At 38.6% G+C, this 20,334-nt stretch overlaps 1 protein-coding gene across 1 annotated transcript in view; it reads right to left on the bottom strand.

Moving 5' to 3' along the window:
• cfap61 (cilia and flagella associated protein 61) overlaps positions 1 to 20,334 on the bottom strand; it is a 127,354-nt gene that overhangs the window by 87,080 nt on the left and 19,940 nt on the right. Inside the window, exons 8-12 of the mRNA XM_052011226.1 lie at positions 13,491 to 13,540; positions 12,780 to 12,946; positions 12,250 to 12,289; positions 11,249 to 11,388; positions 5,237 to 5,363 (exon numbers count right to left, since the gene is read on the bottom strand). Coding sequence (XP_051867186.1) covers positions 5,237 to 5,363; positions 11,249 to 11,388; positions 12,250 to 12,289; positions 12,780 to 12,946; positions 13,491 to 13,540 — 524 coding nt within the window. The remainder of the gene's footprint in view (positions 1 to 5,236; positions 5,364 to 11,248; positions 11,389 to 12,249; positions 12,290 to 12,779; positions 12,947 to 13,490; positions 13,541 to 20,334) is intronic.

Genomic DNA, 20,334 nt, shown 5'->3' with positions numbered 1-20,334 from the left:
AGTGCCAACTGGATACTATGTCAAAAATGGAGTGTTAATGAGGAAATGGAGACCTCCTCATGTTCCTGTTACTGAGGAATGGGAAGTTATTCATCAGGTTGTTGTTCCAAAGGTTTATAGGGATGAGATTTTAAACCTGGCCCATAGTATGCCTTTGGGTGGTCATTTTGGTGTGAATAAAACTGTAGGGAAGATCTTGAAACAATTCTATTGGCCTGGTTTGAGAAAAGATGTGGTGATGTTTTGTCGAACCTGCCACACATGTCAGATGGTAGGTAAACCAAATCAAAAACCCCCTGTGGCTCCTTTGAAACCAATTCCTGCTTTTGGTGAACCCTTTTCGAAGGTGATTGTGGACTGTGTTGGTCCATTACCAAAGTCTAAGACTGGAAATCAGTATCTGTTAACCATCATGTGTGCCACTTCTAGATTTCCAGAGGCAATACCCCTTAGAAATATTAAGGCCAAGACGGTGTCAAAGGCTCTTGTAAAATTTTTTACCTTGTTTGGTTTGCCAAAAGAAATCCAATCTGATCAAGGTAGTAATTTTATGTCAAAAATTTTTCAACAAATAGTCTATGAGCTGGGAGCAAAGCAGATTGTATCATCTGCATATCACCCAGAATCTCAAGGAGCTCTGGAGAGATTTCATTCTACTCTCAAAAATATGCTAAAGACTTATTGCTTTGAAAACACCAAGGATTGGGACGAAGGTATCCATTTACTTTTGTTTGCCGTTAGAGAATCGATCCAGGAGTCAATCGGATTTAGTCCGTTTGAGCTTGTATTTGGACATAGGGTGAGAGGACCTTTGGAGTTGTTAAGAGAGCAATGGGTTAATGAGGAAGTTCACTTGAGTCTGTTGGACTATGTCCAAAAATTTAAAACTCGGTTGGAGAGAGTCTGCCAGCTAGCGAGAGAGAATCTGAAAACAAGCCAGATAAGAATGAAGACATATTTTGATAGACGTGCTCGGCCTAGGACATTCGCAGTGGGGCAAAAGGTGTTGGTATTTTTCCCTAGCCAAAATAATCCCTTGCAAGCTCGTTTTTCTGGACCCTATGTAATTGAATCTCGAGTGACTGATCTAACATATATAATCAAAACACCAGATAGACGCAAGAAAACACAACTCTGTCATGTAAACATGCTAAAACCTTATTATGAGAGGGATTCAGTGGTGGCCTTGGTGGACGGTGTAAAGGTTGTTTCTAGAATGCCTGATGTTGATGTTGAGGAAGGCCAATTTAGACCAAATATTGTTCCATCAAAACTAAAAAACCAAAATATCATGGAGAACCTTGAAACGAAGTTGGACCATTTACAAGTTTCACAAAAACAACAGATGAGAGAATTAATTTTAAAATTAAAAAATCTGTTCCCAGATGTTCCAAACAGAACATCGATAATTACCCATGATGTTGATGTTGGGGATGCAAAACCAATCAAACAACACCCATATCGAATGAATGTGGAAAAAAGTAAACTTGTTGATCAGGAAATAAAATACATGTTGGAAAATGATATTATTAGACATTCTACTTCAAATTGGAGTTCGCCCTGTGTTATTGTACCTAAACCTGATGGAACTGTTAGATTTTGCACAGATTACAGGAAAGTGAATGCTGTAACAAAGTCAGATGCTTACCCTATTCCTAGGGTGGATGATTGCATAGACAGAGTGGGAAAGGCAAAATTCCTTACAAAGATTGACCTATTAAAAGGGTACTGGTGTGTTCCATTAACAGATAGAGGAAGGGAGATTTCAGCCTTTGTAACCCCTTCTGGATTGTATGAATACAATGTTTTGCCATTTGGAATGAAAAATGCTCCGGCAACATTTCAAAGAATGATTAATTCAGTGATTCATGGGTTAAAACATACAGATGCCTACATTGACGACTTAGTGACTGGGAATGATACATGGGAGGATCACATCTCTGCGTTAGAAAGGTTGTTTGAAAGACTTTCCAAGGCTAACCTTACAGTTAACTTGGCTAAAAGTGAATTTGGCCATGCCACTGTGACGTATCTTGGTTATGTTGTAGGTCAAGGCAAGCAAGCTCCTGTTCAGGCAAAAGTTCAAGCAATATCTGAGTTCCCTATTCCCACAGGTATGAGGACTGTTAGAAGATTTTTGGGAATGGTTGGATATTATCGAAAATTTTGTAAAAATTTTGCTGATATTGCTCTTCCCCTAACTAATCTTCAGAAGAAGGGAGTAAAGTTTGTTTGGACAGATTCTTGTCAAGAAGCATTTGAGAAGCTGAAAGCCATTTTATGCTACCATCCTGTGCTCAGAACACCTGACTTTGAAAAGCCATTTTCATTAGCAGTAGATGCCAGTGATGAAGCTGCAGGAGCTGTGTTGTTGCAGAAGGGTGACCTTGATGATATTGACCATCCTGTAGCTTACTTTTCAAAGAAATTTAATGAGCATCAAAAGAATTATTCCACCATAGAGAAAGAATTACTGTCACTTGTTTTAGCCTTGCAACATTTCAGTGTATATGTTTGCACCGCTCAGAAACCATTGACTGTGTATACAGATCATAACCCATTGGTGTTTCTGAGCCGAGTCAAAAACAAGAACAGAAGGCTGTTAAACTGGAGTTTAATTTTGCAAGAGTTTGATCTCATGATAACTCACATTAAAGGCAAAGATAATGTGATTGCTGATTGTCTTTCCCGATGTTAAATGGGAAACATGTATCTGTACTAATCTGATAGTCTGTAGTTGTGTAGCATGATAATTATTAACATTACTAACTCTATGCGCGGTTAAAATTTTCTTGGGAAAATTTTTTTTTTAGGTGGGAGGTGTTACGGACTCAGTGAAAGTCCCTTTAAGATAGAGAGTGTGTGTGTATGTGTGTGTGGGGCGTGCTTACGTCAATAGAAGATAAAGGACGTAATGACGTTGTTGAAGAAGTCAGAAGAAGAAGAAGAGAGAGAGAGAGAAGGGAGAGAGACACCAGCCTGCTTGTTTTTCTCTATCGATGGATGAGAAACAATAACTGTGTTTGCCACTGAAATCCATGTATGGAAGTTGGAAGTAATCCGGTAGAGTTCACTTTGTTGCTGACCTGTAGAAGGAAACAGGTATTTGTGTGTGGACGACCACGGTTCGGATGCTTTTCGGGGTGAGGAAGTCACTACCGAGTAAACACTGAAGTGTCGTTTGGGTTCCATCGTGGAACATTTGGATTTCGTATGTACTCTCTCTATGTTTTTCTACATCTACATCTTATCTTCAGACAACGGTGGTTGTTGAAGAAGCCCTTGCTCATGTTTCACCTTATGGCTTGCGGAACTGAACTTTAAGAACCATTCCGGAACTGGGAGTTTGGGACTTTGTCACACACACACACACGAAGAGTTTAGTTTTGGGGTTAACGTTCGAGGTTTAACATTTTTGAATTCTAACATACTAACATTTTTACTTTTATTTTACGTATTATCATAAGTAGTGATTAATAAAATAGTTTTTAACACTGAATCATGCTCAGTGTGTTTCTTTTGTTGCTGGTTTGTGACAGTAGAATATTGTTTGAATGGCATAAGATTACCAAATGCTATTCCACAGAGGGATTTGGATATCTTTGTACAAGGAACAGAGAAAGACGGCGTGTAGGTACAGCAAGTAATTAGGATGGCAAATGGAATGTTCACTACTATAGCAAAAAGAATAGATTATAAAAGTAGTGAAGTTTTCCCATAATTGTACATGGAATTGATGAGTCCAGACTTGGAGTACTGACTACAGTTTTGAGGGATATACTTAAATTTGAGGAAGTTCAGAGAAGGTTGATCCTCAGGATGAACAGATCGTCTGACGAGGAAAGGTTGAGCAATCTGAGGTTATGTCATTGGTTTAGAAGAATGAGAAATGATATTATTGAAACATTTAAGATTCAGAGGGGCTTGGCAGGATAGGTGCTGAGAGAACATTTACTGTTGTGGGAGTTTTAAAACTAGGGGACATTATATTAGAAAAATAAGCTGCCAATTCAAAACAGAGATGAAAGATTCTCTCTCAGGGATTTGTGAATCTTTGGAGTTCATTCCAGGGAGTTGTGAAGATTAAATCATTGAATATTTAAGGTTTTGATAGATTTTTGGTGCATAAGGGAACCAAGAGTTATCAGGTTGTAGAGTGATTGGTATGTGGTACATAGAATAGAGTCTAAAGCAACTAGTGTAGTCTTTGGAATATGTAATCTGAGGATGTATTTGACTACTCATGAATGGTCACTGAACTTCCTGCAGCACTGCATCCAATCATTGGGTCCTCACTACTGGCACTGAGGACCATATCTCCGACTCTCCTCAAAGTTTGTCTAGAGGCTTCTACCCCTCTGGGCCCTTGCATTTATCCTTCTCTGCACCTTCTCCATTGAGGCTACCAGCACAGCATCAGACAAACTTGAAGCCTTCCGTGTGGTATCACTGCTCTTTAAGTGAAAGCCCAGATTAATTTTTGAAAAGAAAATCATTTCTTGGAGCCACAGTGCATCTCCTTATTAAAAGATGTGGATGGTCTATAAGTTGTACAGATTTGCCCAAGTAGATCTAGTCACTTAGGATACTGAGTGAATTTCAGTACCACTGCTGAGATATGTAGCCAATGAACCTCACAGTTAATACTGGCTGCATGAACAATTATACAACAAGCAAGCAACATGTAGTCAGCAAGCTGCCTACATCAAGAACAATGTGGGAGGATTAACCTGGCCCTCAATTTTCCTAAGCCTGCATACAATATTTCTGGAATTAATTATTATCAGCAAATAAATGGCTAACAATCTAAATGCTTGTAAGAAAATCCACAGGAGATAAATTTGATACTAAATGCTGTAACATTATTAATTGATCTACAGGAACTGGTCTCTTTCACTAAAATGTTCAAGGATTGCAAACAATTATTACCGACAGAACTATCGCAACTTCCATTTAGCACGATGGGTGTGTGAGGAAGCAAACTGTGATTCAGGAGGTTACTTTACTGATGTTGCTTTCTTTGGAATGTAATGGGGAGTCTATGTGCTTGATGCCTCAGACCTGAAATTGACTGAAGCAATCGTCAATTTAAAAAAGGTAACAACCACAACTATATTTCACAAATAGATTGCTTCCTTTTCTTTACATGTCAGATAGTAGTATTAAATGTTAATAATTTACAAATTAAACAATGTTATGCTTTTAACAATAAAACCCAAATTGATCAAATACTCACATCATCCCTGCGGCTCTGATTATATGTAGTTACATCAGCTAAAATACTGTGTTGCTGTTCAAGACTTCGGACAAGAAGTTCAATCCTTTTGGTGTCATCACATGTTGCAGGTCGTACCACAAAGGATCTGGGAAGTAGAAATTGTTGACTGATTAAATTACTGAGAGGAAACTTCTAAAAAAGGAATAAAAATGTTATACAACTGATCTTCAGAAAGAGTCCCTGATATTTACAAAGAAGTTGAGAGGGTGCGAAGGGGACAAAAAAAGAACCTTGATAAGGAAAGGAAAAGGGCCTACTGAATCTAACATTACATGAGATATAGATGGGGCATAATGGTGGGAGGAAGAAAGAGGACATTATGGCTAGAAGGAGTGAAGCTTTGATTGGCAAAAGTTAGACTGAAAGTTTACTTAAGATACAGGAGTGAGCACTCATAATCCTCCCTTCTCACAGAAAATGTTGGAAGAGTCACTTAATTTGCAGAGCTGGCAAATCCCAATACCCTTTAACTCTCAGCTTTCCTGATCACTTGTAAGCAACCGTGACATTTAAACTGGGCTCCCTAGTGGGAATCTGATTTAAATATATGAACTATATGAGCTCCATTTCATGCCAATGGTATCTACTACTATAAAAAGGTAACATGCAATGGGATGTCCTTTTGATGTTTTTGCCAGTTTTCTTTAATCACGCTCCATTTAGCCTTCTTCCATCTACCTTGGGGTGGCTAACGTTGAGGCCATGGACTCACAAGAAATTAAAAGTAACAATTTAGATTAATAATGCAATAAAATTGCAAGTAAAACATTGCTGGAGGAATAACTTTGAAAAGCAAGTATGTTAAACTGACAAGGAACTTTAGAGAGTCTGCATAGAGGTTCAGAAGACTACAGTGTAAATGATGGAAGCAGGTAGGTTCAATCTACGATTCTGGCTTGTTGGGCTGGTCTTTCTGGAGAGCAGAAGCAAATTTTAAATGTACAGTGCAAGAAACTTGAGGAGGTCTTTATTTGGAGAGGTGTTGGTTGTATGGAGACTCTAGGGAGAAACATTTATGTTCCTCTTATTGCATATACAGTGTTGTAAAGACATTTAATGTCCTCATCTTCCTTCAGCTAACAGATTTCCAAAAGAAACACTACCAAGTTGCTGTTAAACCGTAAAAGCTACTTGCCCCACTAAAAATTTCAATTGCCAATCCACATTCTTTGTCAGGTTTTTAAGTTATACGTGGGTTTATCAGTGTGACATGTAGCGAGCTACAGTGAAAAACTTGTCTTGCATACTATTCATACAGATCAATTCATTACAACAGTGCATTGAGGTAGTACAAGGTAAAACAATAACAGAATGCAGAATAAAGTGTTACGATTACAGAGAAAGTGCAGTGCAGGTTGATAATAAGGTGCAAGGTCGTAATGAGGTGGATTGTGAGGTCAAGAGTCCATTTTATCTTACTAGGGGATCGTTCAATAGTCTTAGAACATTGGGATAGAAGCTGTCCTTGAGCCTGGTGGTACATGCTGTCAGGCTTTTGTATCTTCTGCCTGATGGGAGGGGGGGAGAAGAGAGAATGTATAACTGAAGCAGAAGTCAAAAATTTTTTTAAAAAATCAAAAACTATAACTTTTTTCATGAATTTTGTGCAGTTTAAGCCATTAAATAAAATTCCAGAGATAACCTTTTTTTTTTGCTGTTGATAAGGTTTGTTTGGTCTTGCCAAGGATGACTGATGTTCCTGCCAAGATCTAAGTGGCATATTTGTAAGGCAAATTTGATAATGCACCAAGGCACTGTAGTCAGAAGCACTTGGCTAATGATGAGTGACTACCTGTTCAGGAACTCAGCATCAATGAATCAACAGGAGAAGAAATATAATGAGAAGTAGGTAGGAGCTGGTTTGTGCAACAGCAAAGGCAGCTTCATGAAGAATTACAAATCCCAAAGAAAAGGAAGATGGAAAAGAAAATAATCTATAATCATACATGAAACTGAGGAAAAAAAAATTAGAAAGGATAGAGGAAGGGTGAAAAAAAAATCACTTGCAACTAAATACTGAAGTTCTACCATGGAAGGGTAGAGCAACAAAATAAATTGCTTTAACATAACCTATGTCGAATAAGGTGTTTTGGGAAGCAAGGACATTTGCATTGTGACAGATGTAACTTTATCCAAATTATCATCATAAAAATCCCTAAGATTTTATTATTTATCTCTGGTTGGTCATGTGCTCTAATAGGTCCTAATGCACCTTGGTGCCAATTTCTGTTTGATAATGTTCATGGAAGGTCCCTTGCCACATTATTCAACATTAAAAGCACTACATAAATGGAAGTTTAAATAATGTGTAGCTTATTAGACAGCATAGTGACACAACTGGTAGAGCTACTGCTTCAGAATTCCAGCAACTCGGGTTCAATCATGACATCCAGCACTGACTCTGTGACCATGTGGGCTTCCTCCAGGTGCTCCAGCTTTTTCCGACATCCCAAAGCTACATATGTGGGTTTGGTGGGTTAATTGGCCGTTGTAAAAATTGACCCTAGTGTGTAGGTGAGTGGTAAAATCTGGGAGGAGTTGATGGGAGTGTGGAGAGAATAAAATAGGATTACTACACGATTAGTGTAATGCTTGATGTTCAGCATGGACTCAGTAGGACACTATACACCTGGGTACTAGAATAGAATCACTGCTGTTTTTGTTTCTCTGCACCGAGGAAATGTGAAAAATTTAAGATTCATGGCTCATCTGTTGATACCATTTTAAATGTGGCTGAGTCACTCACCGCCTGAGTAAAAATGAAGTGTTCACTTGCCTACTAAAAATATGCAATATTGAGCATTGGGTCATCTATTGCTTACATTAGTGCATGGGTTTTGCACTTCTCACATCAGGTTGTCAATCATTTATTTAAAATGGACAAATCACACCTCCAAGTTATTTGAGACCACAAAAAAACCTCTGATCTGTTCTTAACTGATGGTTTAATTTAATTGTTTGGAATAACATTTAATCTTCCTTTGTATCAGCATCATACCAAAGGAAAAGAAAGAGATATAACTCAAGATGTTAACATTTTCATTCTTTTCTCATTATACTGGTATACTGGCAAATTTAATAAAAGACTGTTGTTCTTCTCAGCTAAGAGCATTTCATTGAATTTGCAAGATTTTTTAAGTACTGCTGTGAAGAGTTTGAGTCCCATGACATTTATTAACACTAACCCAGGAGCATTGTTATTATCTTACTGAAACCTCATGTCAAATTTAATCATCCTTCTGCTACTATTCAATAAATTGATTTATGGTTGTTAGGTTCAGACAGCAGAATCACAATAAACATCAGAAATGGCACTCCAGGTTGCAATATTGGTCTAATAACATGGATAGAATTTGCAATAACTTATGGCAGGAAATAATATTCATCTAATGATATTTTGTTGGAGGAAGTTAGTTTCTTTTTCGGTCATTTTGCTCAGCTCATTATTTAGTTGTATCCAAAGCCTTAGAAAATACACCCCACTATTAAATTCCTTGATCAAAGGAGACAAGAGATCACAAAAATATAACATGAACCTACTAGCACCACCATGTCAGGCACAGAAGCGATGGGAATTTTAAAAATGATTGAAAACTGTACGTAAGAATAGTAAGTATTTTAACATTGTTTCACGTCATTTTAAATCTGCATAGCCATAGGATTAGTCACGGAAAACCTTAGGAACAAATGCTAGAAATCTAAACATTCTCTCTAAATTGCATCAAAGTGTTTGTCATCCTCAGTTAATGTCTGGTGAAGGTATTTCCATCACTGCCTTTTACAGAGCGTCAATGGAAATTATGAAAATTGGAGATGAAGTAGTGTACTGTTAGACAAATCCCTTGTTTCACAATCTAGGAGAAGCAAGAAGGACAGGTAAAAATTTGCTTCATAGTGTTAAAGATTCCATTGGCTTCAGCACATTAATATGTTATTATAGTAACATTCATGAACAAATGGATGTAAGTGGAACTGTTAACTGCTGTTCCCTTCAGAATCAGAATTATTATCACTGATAAATGTGAAATTTGTTTTGCAGCAGCAGTACAGTGCAAAGACATAAAAATTGATAAATTACAAAAATAAATAAATAGTACAAAAAAGAAGGAATAATAGAGGTAGTGTTCATGGATTCATAGGTTGTTCAGAAATCTGATGGTGGAAGAAAAGAAGCTGTTCCTGAATCATTGAGTTTGGGTCTTCAGGCTCATGTACCTCCTCCCTGATGGTAGTAATGAGAAGAAGGCATGTCCTGGATGGTGAGGATCCTTAATGATAGATGCCACCTTCTTCAGGCACCACCTCTTGCAGATGTCCTTGATGGTGGGGAGGGCTGTGTCCCTGATGGAGCTGGCTGAGTTAATAACCCTCTGCAGCCTCTTGCGATCCTGTGCATTGGAAGCTCCATACCAGGCTGTGATGCAACCAGTCAAAATGCTCTCCACCATACATCAATAGAAATTTGTAAGTCTTTGGTGACATACCAAATCTCCTCAAACTCCAAACAAAATAGAGCCACTGGCATGCCTTCTTTGTGATTGCATCAATGTGTTGGGCCAAGGATAGATCCTCTGAGATGTTGACACCCAGGAACTTGAAGTTGCTCACCCTTTCCACCGCTGCCCCCTCAATGAAGACTGGTGCAGGCACAGTAGTGTAGCGGTTAGCGTAACGCTGTTACAGCGCCAGCGACCCGGGTTCAATTCCAGCTACTGTCTGTGAGGAGTTTGTACATTCTCCCCGTGTCTGCGTGGGTCTCCTCCAGGTGCTCCGGTTTACTCCCACATTCCAAAAGACGTACGGGTTAAGAAGTTGTGGGCATGCTATGTTAGTGCTGGAAGCGTGGCGACACTTGGGGCTACCCCCAGAACATTCTACACAAAAGATGTATTTCACTGTGTGTTTCGATGTACATGTGACTAATAAGGATATCTTGTCTCATTTTGTGTGTGTTCTTCTGACTTTCCTGTCCTGAAGTCCACAATCAGTTCCTTGGTCTTGCTGATGCTGAGTGTGAGATTGTTGTTGCAACACCACTCAACCAACTGATCCATCTCACTCCTGTATGCCCCCTCATCGCCATCTGAGATTCTACCAACAACAGTCATGTCATCAGCGAATTCATAGATGGTGTTTGAGCTGTGCTTAGCCACACAGTCATGAGTGTAGAGAGAGTAGAGCAGTGGGCTAGCACGCATCCTCGAGGTATGCCTGTGTTGACAGTGAGGAGGAGATGTTATTGCCGATCTGCACTGACTGTGGTCTCCCTATAAGGAAGTCAAGGATCTAGTCGCAGATGGAGGTACAGAGGCCCAGGTCTTGAAGCTTGGTTATTAGTGCTGAGGGAATGATGGTGTTGAAGGCCAAGCTGTAATTGATAAACAGTAGCCTGACATATGTCTTGCGGTTGTCTAGGTGCTCCAAAACAGATGGAGAGCCAGTGAGTTTGTGTCTGCTGTAGACCCGCTGTGGCGGTAGGCGAATTGCAGTGGGTCTAGGTCCTTGCTCAGGCAGGAGTTATTTCTAGCCACAACCAACCTCTTGAAGCACTTCATCACAGTAGATGTGAGCGCTACCAAGCAATAGTTGTTGAAGCAGCTCACCCTGCTCTTCTTGGGCACTGGAATGATTGCTGCCCTTTTGCTTGTGATCTCTTATTAACCTATACACCAGACTTTATCAACAGCTTTTGACCACTGAAACCCTGGTCTCACCCTATCAGAGATATTCCCTTTGGCCCATTCCTCCCTCCCCCACCTTCTTGTAACTGAAAGCTCACTCATTCTATCTCTTTCCCAGTTCTGACAAAGGCTCTTTGACCTAAAACATTAACTACATTTTTTATTCCACAGATGCAGTCTGGCCTGCCGAGTGTTTCCAACATTTTCCATTTTTACACACCAAGAGCATATTTTCCCACATATTGATAAAGTTAATTAGTATAGCAAACATGTTTTAAATATTTCTTACTTTAGCAAACCTTTACGATGAGTGACATACAGCTCATGGGGTACTGTGGTCTCGCTGTAAGGCACAACACGGACAAAATCCTTTAGCAGGGGAAACTCAGGGACCACATGAGGTACAGTGATAACACAAAAGTCTCTGTCCTGTAGTCATTTGTTGCAGGAGAAAAAAAACACAAATTAATATCTATTTTAAAAATTCTAACATACTGAAAGATTCAATGGACATTATGAACTCTGGGAGTAAAATTTAGGCACTCCATATGTCCATGCAACTAAATTAAAACAAAAATTATTATTTTTTGCAGGGGCTACGGCTGTGGGAATTTGTCTAATGGGGTTAATGATGTGAAGGAAACAACTAGGGAAATAAGACAAATGGACAGCCTACATGAAATTGTCCATCTAATATCCAAATAGATGCATGATCCTAATATTACTGCAAACTTCTAGGTTGCAGTTAATGTTGAATAATTGTCCACCTTGCATTTATTGTATTTAAGTCATCCATATGGAACCTATGAAATACAGTTTACTGGTGCAACAGTGGGACATGTCAATTTATACCTATATTAAACAATACAATATTTATAGACAAACTCTTGGAATTGACTACATACTACTTTCTCAATGGAGTTAGAAATTTACAATCCAAAGCCAACCTATAAGCTTTCCCAATAATTCACTCACGATGCACTAAATTTATTTTCTACAAAACAGATTCCAGACAAGGCATGAAGTTATTCAACAAAGCACTATTATCTTTTCTGTTGAAAGGTCATCAATCCAAAACATTAATTCTGTTTCTTGCTCCACAAATGCTGCCAGACCTACTGAGTATTTCCAATATCTCTTGTTTACAATTGAGATTCATTCTTATGGTCTTACACAACAAAAATTATTCAAAACAATGGTTTACAAGCTGCTGGCCTACATATTGTCCTTTATATCATACAATATCGGCTTTGTAATACCATAAATTAAAATGATACAAGACTCACTTACTGGGTAGAGATTAAATATATAGGGCAAAAAGTCCTGAGACCTGTGAACACAGAAGGTACACATAATATTTACCGCTTGTGGTCATGGTTACTTTCAGCCAATCAATAATAGCAAGTAGCTACACACAAGAATAACTAAAATCAGTGGCCATCTGAGACAAGTGATCAAATTTGTAGTGTTCTTTGGAAAGGCATCATTTATCCATGGTGTTTTTACTTTATGGTTTTTGTTAAATCCTTCATGATCTGATTTCTAGAAGGACAATTTTAAAATCCTCATTCTTAAACAACCTTGGCTTCATGTCACCATACCAATGCAAAAATCTGTAACTTTATATCCCTTTGACTTCAATTGGTCCTGATTCTGGCACCTTGTGTCTCCCCTCCACCCTGCCCTTTCCTCTGCTTTGCCTTTTGTAGTTAAAATTGTCTCACTCCACTTCTTGAAACTTGTTTTTTTCATTTTTCTATTTTAAATCCACAAATTAGTGTTTTCAACTGTATTACAATTTAGATGGTCCTGAAACTTGCCTTGTTTCATATTTCTCATCCATGCAGAACAACTGTATGCAAAAAACATTTTCTACATCTGTTGAACTGTGGGCAACCACTTGGCTGTTCTCTGCTTCTTCAGTTACTTGGTTTCCAACATTACTGTCTGGTACTCTGGCAGTTTCATCCTGGCCGGTCTCTTTGTTCTGCAGCAAGAAAAGGTAAGGTATGACAAATCATGTATAGTTATGATGGAATTGCCTGTTTTTTTAACAATACATTATTCTCAGTAGGTGTTGCCCATTGTTAAAAGTCTTTTAAGGACAACTACTAGAAATGTGAAGCTGTTTTGCGGTTACAGGAATCCTACAAAACCAGAAGTCCTACAAAAACATATGTATACTGGAGGTATGCTCATGTCGAAGGAGAAGGTTAAAACAGCTGAAAACAACAAAACTAAGAACCCAATTTAAAATAACTCAAATAGCATATCTGTTCAACAGAAATGCATAAATCTGGTGACAATTTCTTAAAATTTAGAAAAATATTGACTGTACATCCCTTGATCTTATCCAACTATCACTGTTGTGGCAGAACAGAACATTAATAATACTAGGTCACAATTCATTTCATTTGCATGGGTAGAGAAATTTAACTTTAGTGGAGCCCAAAGATTTCCATTCTTGAAGCTATATTCCTGGTTCAGGGATTTTTTTGATATCTTAATTCGCTTTATTTAAAGTAACATACCTTTCCATCTGCATTACCTTCAGAATGTGAAGGTGAAGTGGTTTCCTTTACTGTCAATAGAAAAGTAGAAATTTTTCAATTAACCACAGTGAGTCAGAACAATGTAATATACAATATATTTATATATATATATATATTTGTCTCTTTACAACCAAATAGCCCTGGTTTATGCCTACATAGCATTTTAGCTTCCATCCCTTCTAAGCCTCCTCAGTTCCACATAATAAATGTTGAAGGTAAACAAAACTGCTAGCAAGTTGCATTCAGTTCTCTGCCACATTGTCTACTAGAGGCTGAATGGCCTTCAGATGTTTCTTCTGCTTCCCATTCTTCATCTCCTTTAAAATATGGTCAAGTTTTTGACCATCAAACCTAATTTCTCCTTCTTTTGCTTGATGCCAGTTTCTCTGTCTGGTTATGATCCCATGAAGCATTTTCAGATATTATAAAGCTTTAAAAGGTATTATGTAAAGGCAAGTTCTTGTAATAGTAATTTTGGGCAAAGAAAAACTGAAATTAACATCTTCCATGTGTGTCACCTCAATTGTTAGCACTGTGCCATCATATCCAAGTCAATTACTCATCTCCTCTGGAAATTTCCTATGTACTCCCCAGATTTACAGTCTTCAAAACTACAAGCCTGTATCTGTCCAACTTTCTGTATTTCTACCCTCTGAGTTCAGCCCTACCCCCTCTTTCCAGGATGATTGATCCTGCTTCACCTACTTTTACTCTACCAGTTGCCACATTCAAAGGATCATTCTCTCTTGTATCTACCATCTACAGTGCAATGTCAACATCAGACATTTTCTCCCATTCTATTTATGTAATTCTGAAGTAAACATTGCCTTCGCCACTCCCTCGTTTAGTCATACATCACTTATAACATCTAGTCCCCTTCCCGTGACTGTGTGCCATTAAAGGAGATGAAATCACCTTCATCATCTCCCTTTCCCAGGTCTAGGGCAGTAAAACACTCTTCCTAAGCAACTAGTGCTTTTCCAAAGACCATGGGTTTCTGATTATTTGTCAGACGAATCCTCTACCTTATTCCCACTATGCCCCTCATTTCTTTGGACTCCTACACTGTGCCAACGACACTCAACATTAGATTAAGGAAAGGCACCTCATCTTTCAATTATGTATATTATAATTTGCCAGGCTCAACAATAAATATCGTTAGATTTTACCCATTTTTCCATTTTCATAAACAGGAAATGGTAAGGATACTGCTCTTATAGGTACAGTTGACCGATAATCATTCACATTTGCCTTGCTCCATTTGTGTTAATCACTCCTGCCCTACACCCCATCACAGACTTTCCCTTCAGTTTTTTCCTCCCCTTCATCTCCACTGTTTAGTTATTAAATCCCTACCTTCTAGTTCAGACAGGAGCTCATGATCCCAAAATGTTAAGCCCGATACCCTCTCCACAAATGCTACCTGGCCTGCTGAGCATTAAGGATTTTCTACTTTGCAACAATTTAGAGAACAGGAATACTGTACCTATAGCTGACTGTATTAGGGCCCTCTGCTGGGTAACGTCACAAGCACTGATACCTGCAGCACCCCATTAGTCATAAACTTGTGGTGAGAAAACACAGATTACGCTGTGTAAAACCTTCAGATTACATCCTTAAAGGATTTACTTGGTTTGTTACTTTTGAAGCCTGGGCATTTTGTTTTAAATTATTTTTAATGCAATTTTTTTTAAAATGGAAACATTGAAAATAGGAGCAGGAGTAGGCCATTCATCCCTCTGGGCCTGCCCCACATATTAATTGCTTATCAACTTCAGCATAATTCTCGTTCTAACATTAAAAAATAAATCTGTCTCCTTCTTGAATGTATTAAGTGACTGGGCCTCCACAGCCTTCTGTGGTAGAGAATTCCATAAGATCACCACACTTTGGGTGAAGAAATTTCTCCTGATCTTCGTTCTAAATGACATTCCACATATCATTTTCTGCCTTTCATTTCTCTTCTTTCCCCTTCCTCTGCCTCCCATTTTAATTTAAACACTCCGACCCCCACAAGCAAGCACCTGTGGAGGACACTGGTCCTAGTCCTGTCAAGATGTAACCTGTCTAGTTTGTATTAGTGCCAATGTCCCATGATTTTGAATCCCTCCTCCAGTACACCATCTCTCTATAGAGTCATACAGCACAGAAACAGGTCCTATGGCCCAAATGGTCCATGCTGACCAAGATGCCCCATCCAAGCTAATCCCATTTGCCAGCATTTGGCCCATAACTTTCTAAACCTTTCCAATCCACGTATCTATCCAACTATCTTTTAAAAGTTGTCATTGTACCTGCCTCAACCATTTCCTCTGGCAGCTGATTCCACATAGGTACCATCCTTTGTGTAAAAAAAGTTGCCCCTCAATTTCCTCTTAAATCTTTCCTCTCTCACCTTAAAGGTATGCCCAGTATATATTCATCTGACATATCTTCCTATTTCTACCACAGAACTATAAAAATGAAAGTGACAAGGTTTCCAATATTTCAATCATCACTTTGGACTACAGTTAATATTTTGATATTTGGAATAGGCAATAAAAAAATATATTGTGTTACAGATTAGGTTACTATTTGGTGAATGTCCCTTTAAGACATAGCACAGTAGTGTGTGTGTGTGTGTGTGTGTGTGTGTGTGTGTGAGTGAGTGTGTGAGAGAGATTACGACAACAACAGGAGATAAGGATGTGCTGACGTTTTGGAGCAGACAGTTAGAGAAGGGAGAGAGGGAGAGGGGCACCCTGCCTGCTGGTCTCTGTATCAATGGATGAAAAACAATAACTGTGTCTTTCAGTACAATCCACGTATGGATTTTTGGAATAATCCACTGGAGTCCACTTTGTCATTAACCTGTAGAAGGAAACAGGTATTTCTGTGGACGGCCACGATTTGAATGCCTTTCGGGGTGGCAGATACTTCGGAACAAAGCAATGGAGACCTTCGGAGACTGAGGTGTCGTATGGGTTCCATTGTGGAACATTTGGATTTCATAATTTCTCTCTATTTTCTCTCTACATCTTCTCTTCGGTCAACGGTGGTTTTGCAGAAGTCTTTGCTCACGTTTCACCTTATGGCTTGCTGAACTGAACTTTGAGAACTATTCCTGGACTTGGAGTTTGGGAATTTGCCACACACACACACTTCAGGTTTAGTTTTGGGGTTAATGTTTAAGATCTACCATTTTTACTTCTAACATTTTTATTTTTCTTATTATCATAAGTGGTTATTAATAAGATAGTTTCTAAAACTTATACATGACCTGGTGTGTTTCTTCTGTTGCTGGTACGTAACAAAATTGGGGGGTCATCTGGGATTTGAACCCGGGACCTCTCGCACCAGTCGTGAGGTCTATTTCAGACCACCCTCGTCAATATTGGGATTCTATCCTGGATGAGCCCCCAATTTTGTTATGTACCAGCAACAAAAGAAACACACCAAGTCATGTATAAGTGTTAGAAACTATTTTATTAATAAATACTTATGATAATATGAAAAATAAAAATGTTAGAATGTTAGAAGTAAAAATGTTAGATCTTAAACATTAACCCCAAAACTAAACCTGAAGTGTGTGTGTGTGGCAAATTCCCAAACTCCAAGTCCAGGAACAGTTCTCAAAGTTCAGTTCAGCAAGCCATAAGGTGAAACGTGAGCAAAGACTTCTGCAAAACCACTGTTGACCGAAGAGAAGATGTAGAGAGAAAAGAGAGAGAAATTATGAACTCCAAATGTTCCACAATGTAACCCATATGACACCTCAGTCTCCAAAGGTCTCCATTGCTTTGTTCCGAAGTATCTGCCACCCCAAAGGGCATTCGAATCGTGGCCGTCCATAGAAATACCTGTTTCCTTCTACAGGTTAATGACAAAGTGGACTCCAGTGGATTATTCCAAAAATCCATATGTGGATTGTACTGAAAGACACAGTTATTGTTTTTCATCCATTGATACAGAGACCAGCAGGCAGGGTGCCCCTCTCCCTCTCTCTCTTCTCTGTCTGCTCCAAAATGTCAGCACGTCCTTATCTCCTGTTGTTGTCGTAATCGCGCCCCACACACACACTACAGTGCTATGTCTTAAAGGGACATTCACCAAATAGTAACCTAATCTGTAACACCTCCCACCTAAAAAATTTTTTTGATCTACAAGAGCAAAATTTTTAACCGTGCATACAGTTGGTAATGTGTTAATAATTATCATTCTACACAATTACAAACTATCAGATTAGTAAAGATACATTTTTCCTATTTAACATTGGGAAAGGCAATCAGCAATTATATTTTCTTTGCCTTTAATATGATTTATCATGAGATCAAACCCTTGCAAAATTAAACTCCAGTTTAACAAGCTTCTGTTCTTGTTTTTCACTCAGCTCAGGAACACCAATGGGTTATGATCTGTATACAGTCAGTGGTTTCTGAGCAGTGCAAACATATGCACCAAAATGCTGCAAAGCTAAAACAAGTGACAGTAATTCTTTCTCTATGGTGGAATAATTCTTTTGATGCTTATTAAAGTTCTTTGAAAAGTAAGCTACAGGATGGTCAATATCATCACGGTACCCTTCTGCAACAACACAGCTCCTGCAGCTTCATCACTGGCATCTACTGCTAATGAAAATGGCTTTTCAAAATCAGGTGATTTGAGCACAGGATGGTAGCATAAAATGGCTTTCAGCTTCTCAAATGCTTCTTGACAAGGATCTGACCAAACAAACTTCACTCCCTTCTTCAGAAGATTAGTTAGGGGAAGAGAAATATCAGCAAAATTTTTACAAAATTTGCGATAATATCCAACCATTCCCAGAAATCTTCTAACAGTCCTCATACCTGTGGGAACGGGGAACTCAGATATTGCTTGAACTTTTGCCTGAACAGGAGCTAACTTGCCTTGACCTACAACATAATCAAGATACATCACAGTGGCATGGCCAAACTCACTTTTAGCCAAGTTAACTGTAACGTTGGCTTTTCAAACAACCTTTCTAACGCAGAGGTGTGATCTTCCCATGTATCATTCCCTGTCACTAAGTCGTCAATGTAGGCATCTGTATGTTTTAACCCATGAATCACCAAATTAATCATTCTTTGAAATGTTGCCGGAGCATTTTTCATTCCAAATGGCAAAACATTGTATTCATACAATCCACAAGGGGTTACAAAGGCCGAAATCTCCCTTCCTCTACCTGTTAATGGAACACACCAATACCCTTTTAATAGGTCAATCTTTGTAAGAAATTTAGCCTTTCCCACTCTGTCTATGCAATCATCCACACTAGGGATAAGGTAAACATCTGACTTCGTTACAGCATTCACTTTTCTATAATCTGTGCAAAATCTAATAGTTCCATCTGGCTTAGGCACAATAACACAGGGCGAACTCCAATTTGAAGTGGAACATCTAATAATATCATTCTCTAACATATATTCAATCTCTTGGTTAACAAGTTCACTCTTTTCCACATTCATTCGATACGGGTGTTGTTTGATTGGTTTTACATCCCCACCGTCAAGATTAATTATCAATGTTCTGTTTGGAACATCCGGGAACAAATTTTTAAATTTTAAAATTAATTGTCTCATCTGTTGTTTTTGCGAAACTTGTAAATGATCCAACTTTGTTTCAAGGTTCTCCAGGATGTTTTGGTTTCTCAGTTTCGATGAAACAATATTTGGTCTAAATTGGCCTTCCCTAATATCAATTCCAGATATCCTCGGAACAACATCCACATTATCCACCATGGTCACAACTGGACTCCTCTCATAATAAGGTTTAAGCATGTTTACATGACAGAGTTGTTTTTTCTTGCGTCCATCAGGTGTTTTGATTACATAGTCCAAATTATTTGATTTTGATTCAACAATATATAGCCCGCTAAAACGAGCTTCCAGTGGGTTATTTTGACTAGGGAAAAATACTTACACCTTTTGCCCTTCCGTAAATGACCTTGGCCAAGCACGTTTATCAAAACATGTCACCATTCTCATTTGGCTGGTTTTCAAATTCTCTCTCGCCAGCTGACAAACTCTTTCCAGCCATGTTTTAAATTTCTGAACATAGTCCAACAAACTCAAATGCACCTCCTCATTAGAATTGTTAAGGGAACAATGGGTTAAAGGTCCTCTGACCCGATGTCCAAATACAAGTTCAAAAGGACTGAATCCTAAGGACTCCTGTATTGACTCTCTCACTGCAAACAAAAGTAAATGAACTCCTTCATCCCAATCCTTTGTGTTTTCAAAGCAATAAGTCTTCAGCATATTTTTGAGAGTAGAATGAAATCTCTCCAGAGCTCCCTGAGATTCTGGGTGATATGCAGATGATACAATCTGCTTTGCTCCCAGCTCATAGACTACTTGTTGAAATAAACCAGACATAAAATTACTCCCCTGATCAGATTGGATTTCTTTCGGCAAACCAACCAAAGTAAAAAAAAATTTAAAACAGCCTTTGACACAGTCTTGGCCTTAATATTTCTGAGTGGTGTTGCCTCTGGAAATCTAGTAGCTGCACACATGATGGTTAACAAATACTGATTCTCAGCTTCAGACTTTGGCAATGGGCCGACACAGTCCAGAATCACCTTTGAAAAGGGTTCACCAAAAGCAGGAATAGGCTTCAAAGGAGCCACAGGGGGACTTTGATTCGGTTTACCTACCATCTGACATATGTGACAAGTTTGACAAAACATCACCACATCCTTCCTCAAACCAGGCCAATAGAATTGTTTCAAAATCTTTCTTACAGTTTTATTCACACCAAAATGACCACCTAAAGGCATACTATGGGCCAGGTTTAAAATCTCATTCCTATAAACTTTAGGAAC

The sequence above is a fragment of the Pristis pectinata genome, chromosome 3 (assembly GCF_009764475.1).
Source record: "Pristis pectinata isolate sPriPec2 chromosome 3, sPriPec2.1.pri, whole genome shotgun sequence".
NCBI classification, from domain to species: Eukaryota; Metazoa; Chordata; class Chondrichthyes; order Rhinopristiformes; family Pristidae; genus Pristis; species Pristis pectinata.
Note: the sequence above shows the minus strand (reverse complement) of the source record. Positions and strands in the feature narration are given on the sequence as shown.